The 7,134-nt window shown below is 49.8% G+C and overlaps 1 protein-coding gene across 2 annotated transcripts in view; it reads left to right on the top strand.

The window, feature by feature from the left end:
* Window positions 1-736: 736 nt before the first annotated feature.
* Window positions 737-7,134, top strand: part of AFF2 (ALF transcription elongation factor 2) — a 294,472-nt gene continuing 288,074 nt past the window's right edge. For both annotated transcript variants that reach the window (XM_088151636.1, XM_088151635.1), the window contains exon 1: window positions 737-1,063. In XM_088151636.1, coding sequence (XP_088007762.1) covers window positions 1,017-1,063 — 47 coding nt within the window. In that variant the 5' untranslated portion in view covers window positions 737-1,016. The remainder of the gene's footprint in view (window positions 1,064-7,134) is intronic.

Raw genomic sequence — 7,134 nt, 5'->3', positions numbered from 1 at the left:
ATGGTTGGTTTAATAAACCCGAGCTGAACGCCCCAACGCTGCATTCCCGCACCCGGTTGTCGGGAGGCAGGCACCAGAAGCCCCCATGGCCTCGGAAGTCCACCCCAGGGCCTTCAACGGGACTTTCTCCCCAGGAAAGTTTCTGGTTTGGGGTTTTCCTACCCCGCCAGCCAGACGTTCCAAAGGGTGTGTGTATGTGTGTGGGGGGGGGGGGGGAATTGAGCTCCCCACGCTACAGCCAGCAGCGGGACTACAACTCCCAGAACCCCCATCTTGCAGGGAGGGGAGCGGGTTCTGTTCTTCTCCCGGCCGCTTCTTCCCGAGGAAGGCCGGCTGGGGAAGGCAGCTGGGACGGGAGGCGAGTTCCTCCCTCCGCTCGGCTGGCTTTGGCGGAGGACCGGACCGGTTCACACGACGCAGCTTTGTTCCTGCCCGGAGCCGGGAAGAACCCTGGAGAGCGGCGGGGCCGCCTGGCGCCGCCCCTCGGCCGAGGGAGGGGCGGGGTGGGGCCCGGCGCGAGGCGCACGGCCCGGGCGGGCGACGCGTGTCTGCCATACGTGGGAACGCGCCGCCGCCAAGCCAGCGCCGGGGCCATGCTCCAGCCGCGGCCGCCTCGTCGCGGCTGCCCCTCGCTCCTCCCCTTGTGGTGAGCGGCGAGGCGGCCGCCGTCGCTTGCGCCTCTCCCAGCCAGCCGGGCGGCAGGCGGCAGCCCAGGCTCCCGCGAGCAGAAGGAGCAGGCGGCGGCGGCGGCGGCGGCGGCGACCGCCTTCTCGCTCTCCCCTCCCACCGCCGGCCAGTCCTCTCGCGGCGCGGCGGCTGGGCGCAGAGGCAGCCCGGCAGCCCAGCTCGCCCGCCCGCCCGCCAGATGCCTTCGTCCCCCGCCTCTGCCTCCTCCTCCTCCTCCTCCTCCTCCTCCTCCTCGCCGCCGCCGCCGCCGCCGCCGCCCTGCCCCGGTGCCTTCTCCTAGCCCGGCGGAGGAGAAGCGGGGGCGGCGCCTGTCTCCGCGGTCGCTCGGTATGGATCTATTCGACTTTTTCAGGGACTGGGATTTGGACCAGCAGTGGTAGGTATTCGCGACGCCCCCGAGGATGGCTGGCTGGGTGGGCGGGTGGGTGGCGGGTGACATCGCCGCCGGGAGCAAGATCGGGAGATGCCCCGGGGAGGGGGGGGGGGGAAGAAAGCCAACCAGCCCCGATCCCCTCCGATTGCCCGGAGTTGGTCTTTCCGGAGCGAGATTTTAGAAGCCCTTTGTTGAATCCTCCCCCCTCCCCCCCAGCCCGTCCCCCGCCATCTCCCTCTCCCTCGCTCGCTTTTATTTGATGTTTGCTTGGCCGAGAAAGAAACTCCAAGGCGGCAGCAGCCCGGCCGTGCCGTGCCGAGCCGAGCCGAGCCGAGCCGAGCCGCGCCGCGCTGCGCCGCGCCGCGCCGCGCGCTCCGGGGGCCGCCTTTCGCAGGATGCTCCAACTTGCAAGTGGTCCCCTGGCTAAGCGGGCGGCCGTTCCCCGGAGAAAGGAGAGGGAGGTCCAGGGACGTTCCCCCCCTCCCGTCGCCGTCCAGTGCCCTCCGATCGCCCCCCCCGCCCGTGCGCGCCCGAGCCCAAGTTGCGCCTCGGCGTGCCTGGGTACCCCGAATGACGGGGAACGGGTCCCCGACAGCCCCCACCCGATCCCCCCGACCCTTGCATTCCCCGCAGGTGGGCTTCTTCTAAAATGCGCCCTAGTGGGTGCCCGTTGCAAGAGCGGTCTGCAGGATGGGTCGGGTTCGTTTCTCCCCTTCCACCCCATCCCCGCTTCCCAGCCGCCTCGCCGGCTCCTAAACGCCCTTCTTTGAACTTTAAAAAAAAGTCTTGAAAATGCAGAGAGTCCAAAACGGTGTGGGCTGGGGGGGGGGGGAGAAAAAGGGGGATTTTCAAAAACGGTGAACTTTCTCTCCCTACCCGCCACCCCCACGCCCCGCAAATAGCTGATATTTCCCGTCTCAGGTTGGTCGCATTCCGCCGATGCCCCGATCTCGCAAACCCGATCTCGCAAACCGGTTTTAACTCAGAAAAACAGGGATGCCTCCAAATATTTGGAATGGTCTTTGCCAGTATTTGGGCTTGCTGGATGTTGGACTTTGCCAGGCTAACAAGTGTGTCGTAATTTGTGTTTTCCTGGAGACTTGGGAAAATAATAATGAGAGTGATAATAAATAATAATTATAAATAGGATCCAGATTGCGTCCATTCCAAATAGGCTGCAGCTTGTTCACAAAGTTAAATAATAAAGAGGCTGATTTTTTCTTCTTTTTTGCAAGTCTGCTTTGCAAATGCCTTGAAGGTGTTGGCTAAGGTGTTTTGCTGAAGATACCCAGTTTAATTTGTAGAGTTGTTATGAAATGTGAGTAACAATAATCGCATTTGAAAAAAGAAAGAAAAGGGGGAAAAAAACCCACCTTTGCCTGTGAAGCTATTCCTGTCATTTTGCCAAACCTGCTGTAGCTGCCTGGCTGGGAAATCCCCAAAATGTGTCATGTTTTATTTATTTTATTGCATTTTATTTTTCACAGCACCTAAGTATCAGCACTTGGAAACCATAAATTACTCCGTATCAGAATAATCTCCGTGCGAGCACAGTGGGTCGGAGGAAGAGTTTTTATCAGTTCTGTGTAAACCCATCACATTATGTTGCTTAATAACCACGCTGTTGTTACTTAAAAGTAATAATCACAATAAAATTAGCACTCAATTAAATATGCCGCTCCACAATATCTTTACCCTGCCAAACTAATTTATTTTTGCAGACATCTGATAACCGCTGCATTGCTACTCAAACAGTATTTGCATACAATTTGCCTAATTTATGGTGTGGGTAACATCATTAATTTAATAGAAGCTGTTACAACTGAGCATGGAGGTGTCATCCAAAAAGCAAAGCATGTTGCCTGGTTTACTGAGTCTGACGCAGACGGCGAGGATATATTTTTTAACCGATCAGGATAGTGAGCGTTGAAAGGATGTGTTGCATGAAAAAGGAAGTCGTTCTCACGGAGGTTTTGCTTTGAGACATGGAGGTGGTCTTCGTGCCTCACATTATCTGGCCAGATAGAGTTTGCGTTCTCCATGGCATCTAATCCTTTGGAGTAAGGGGAGCTGTTGGGGAATTTTGCCGTTCCGGTGGCGTCTGTTTCTCAGCATGGAATACCTGCCTGAATTCTTGGGTTTCTGGGCTGCTGTGAGAGGCAAAATCCTCAGAATGCATTGGCTTGGCTTGGCTTGGCAGCCTTGTTCAGCCTGGTGGCCTGTTTTGGAGGCAAGAATTTGCAGCCATGTGCGTGCCGTGGCTAAGTGGCTGACCTTTGCTAATCTGGGAAAGTTAGGCAGAAACAGCCTTTGATGGAAGACCACTAGGAAATCATAGTTGGTTAGACTGGGAAGCTGAAAAAGAAATCACAGAAGAAAATCATAGCCACCCTCTCACATATCTTGCTAACCAAGCAACGTGGACCTGTCCATGGAGGCCCCAGGAGTTGAACTTGACTTGAGGGAAGTCAGACCTCGTAGGTCATGGAGCATCCATATCTCCCCCTGGATGCCCTGACCAAACCACATTCTCCTATAATTTAATGTATATGATTAAACCTCTTGCCATGTAATGCGGCTATTTAGCCTTCCCATCTTCATAGCAAGGGATCCCACTGACGTCCAAAGAACTCTTTCGTAGGCATAGGGTCGGGCTGCATCCTCAGGGAAATAACATGAAAAGCTTTAGCATGCGTGAGATTTGGAAGGTTTGCAGCCCGACTGGCATCAGGAGAAGCTCTGGAAATTTGCCTTTTGCCAGTCGTTAGAGTACCGAGACTCCAGCCTAAAATGACAGCACAGATTTATGGGTTGAAAACAAACAAGCCAGACTGAAGCATTGTCAGGGGCTCAGTTTTGGTGGTACCTCCATCAGACGTGTAGAAGCCCAGAGAGAAGAGGGCCTTTTGGTTTCCAGGAATGTAGACTTTGGTAGAACGGAGGTTGTTATCTGCCTGGGGCAGAGAGCTAGAGTTTGGGTTTTGCTTAGCGGGTGTGTTTGTGTGTGTTGTGTTGTGTTCTGAAAAGTGGAATACACAGATAGCCCTTTCTAAATATAACTGATCCTGGGAACAGCAAGCCAACTCTTGCAAGGTTGATGCCTTTGTTACCAGTTCTAGAAGAAAACTCCATTGATATCTGAGGGTTGTTGTTTTGTCCAGGTTTCTGCCAATACCAGCCTGAATTCATTGGGTGAGAAACACATGCACCTAACAAGAACATAAAGAGAAGTTTACTTTGATGTTCAAATCTGTTTATGCATTTGTGGGATGAATTCCCCATCCCCAAAGCTCTGCTTGATACGCACAGCCCTCTCTCCGAATCTCAAAACCGCCGTCTGAGTTGGGACAATCCTTTAGTGACCAGGACCTGCATTTGGTTCCTGACGGCATCAAGGAAGGCCCTGTGTTAATTTAATCTCTGCTTTAGCATGATCACCCATGAGTTGTATAATGGAGTTTGATGGGATTAGTAGGACTGATCCCTGCTCCAAGACGCTTACAAGACTTTCGGGCATGTTGTAGACTGGGATTGGAGATTAGGATTTCGGGAAGGCTCAGCTTCACAAAAAAGGTCAGTTTGGCAAGGGTTTAATGAGGAGAGCTGGAGGGAGGTGCAAGGAAATTCAGACATCACAAGCGATGTCATTTAAGGGAGCAGAAAGAGTCTGCAGCACAAATTGTTTTCCCCCTCACTTATACTTCTTACAACTCTGTGGGGTAGGCAGGGTTGAGATGGTTTGATACAAGGCCTCCTAGAAAATCATGGCTAATTTGAACCATGGTCTCCTCAACTCTATTCTACGCTTTCACACCGAAGGCTGAAGCTTTTCCAAATAAGCATCATCTTTTTATTTCCACCCCTCACAACAGCTGCTCAGTTTCCTTGGAAAAGTCTGTCAGTGGAAGCATTCAGTAGAAGCCACAGTGACATCATGTGGGTCATGACACCATCACTGAAATGATGCAAATGACATCACTAGCATCGTTTGGATGATGGGCCCATCACACCCATGATGTTGCTTCTCCTTTGTCCTCCTGTGACAACCATGTGAGGAATTATCGAGTGTGACTTAAAGATGTCCCGAAATCTAAGCATCAACCAACAGGCAAATCAGTTATCCTCCAAATTATATATCTCGCACCCCTTCCTTCTCTTTCAAGGCTTGCATTAACATCTGGTGAAAAAAAAAATGAAATTGAAGGATAAAGGAAAAGAAATGCTAGAACATAACATTTGAGCATGAACTGGATTTGGAGCAATGGGGTCCATGGATGCTGGATACACAAATTATTTCCTTCCAAATGCAATTCCTTGTCAATAGTGTATTGTTGTTGGCTTATCTTCCAGTGCTGTTGTATGGAAAACCAGCTAGTATGTTATTGTGCAATCCTGGACAAATTTACTTCGGAGTAAGTCTGATGAAATTTGACAGGCCTTCTAGGAAAAATGGGTCAGTGCTGGAGGATTTAATGATGCTAGAGGATGCACGAAAATGGAGAACAGCTGTTGCTGAAGTCGTGGACTTCAGCTCCCAGAATTCCCAACTGCTGGCTGTAAATTAAGGAGCAAAAATTGGCAGGCAACAGACCCTAACCTTTGTAATGTTAAAATGAATCAAGTTGTTATCTTGAAAGCGAGCCTTTGGAGGCATGATTTAAAAAGAAAAGAAGTTGATTTACATAAGGCATCAACAGTAGACCAATTACATCAAACTGAGAAAATAACCATTTATATAAGAAGCTTAAACTCACTAAATGGGTACATAAATAAAAAGGTCAAGGGGGTAGCTGGTGGCCTATAGTGCTGGGACTAAGCCATCTGCAGACCAGATCATTCTTCTGGGCAAGACCAAAGCCAGCCTCCTTCCCCCAGGAGGGTTGGGAGCCAAACAGATTTCCTGAACCAGGAGCCAGGAATCTACCGTGTTTGTCCGGTGAAGTTGAACTGTTCCAGCCACAGCACATCAGCGGCATGTTCCAATCTCCATTTTCCCCTACTTGCTGATGCTCAGTTCCAAAGTCTTGACCAGATTACAATATAATCCTGTGCCTATGAAAGATTGGACTAGGTGCTTTATTTTATTTTATTTTATTTTATTTTATTTTATTTTATTTTATTTTATTTTATTTTATTTTTTATTTTATTTTATTTTATTATTTGGCACGTGTCAGCTGTGGGTGGCCAAACCTACCCTTTTTGTTCTTGATGGAGAAAGCAAAGGGTGGTGTGCAGTTGTCATCATGAACACAAGGGAGGCAGAAGCCACTGAAAGTTTGAGTGTGTTTATTTCAGAGATGTGTTGATCTTACAGATATTTTCCCCACCCCACCCCATTCCCCCCCCAAAAAAATTATTATTGAAGAATCACAGTCCATTCCTCTCTGGATTTATTTATTATTTATTTTGATGGAAAAAAGAAAACACCTGACCAGACTCTTGGTATGTGGTTAAAGGATTAAGATCTGTCAAAACAAAACAGTTTGGTTGGAGGACTGGGGCGGCGGGGGGGGAGAGGAGGAGGGAGGAGGTAAGATTATACTGTAACATATTAAATTCTTCCTGGGATTACAAAGAATGTTGAACCAGAATTGAATCTCTCTGTTTTGTAAAGAGGAGATCTTGAGTGCAGCTGATCAGTCAAAATGGCAAAGTTGGTGCAGCAAAAGCTGAAATGTTTTGCTAATGAGTAATCGGAGAAGGTTACGATTCTTAAAAATAGAGTAATCCCAAAGGCCTTTTGCAAAAGATTGAACTATCAAGTGGTGTGCCTGCAAGTAGGGAGAGGGAATACACTTTTCGGAGGCTCGTTTTGGATGATTTTTTTAGAGCTGTCGGCTGAGTTACGGGCATGCAATTCCCCATAGAAATTAACCATATGAAAGCAAAAAAGAAAAAAAAAAGGTGTGTTGTCATGCAGCAAATATTTGCTGCTAGTAGAAATTCACATGGTTTGCATCATGGTCTCGGCATGTTGAATCTGAGCTAAGGGGGAGACCCACGACTAGATTACCATGGGTAGTCTAGCCCTCCAGATGTTGTTGGACTACAACTCCCAACACTCTGCAGTGTTG

Source organism: Python bivittatus, unplaced genomic scaffold (genome assembly GCF_059951505.1).
Source record: "Python bivittatus isolate LINGU-HERP-01145 unplaced genomic scaffold, Pbiv_v1 ctg000670_np1212, whole genome shotgun sequence".
In the NCBI taxonomy this organism is placed as follows: domain Eukaryota; kingdom Metazoa; phylum Chordata; class Lepidosauria; order Squamata; family Pythonidae; genus Python; species Python bivittatus.
This window is presented reverse-complemented; position numbering and strand designations above follow the sequence as displayed.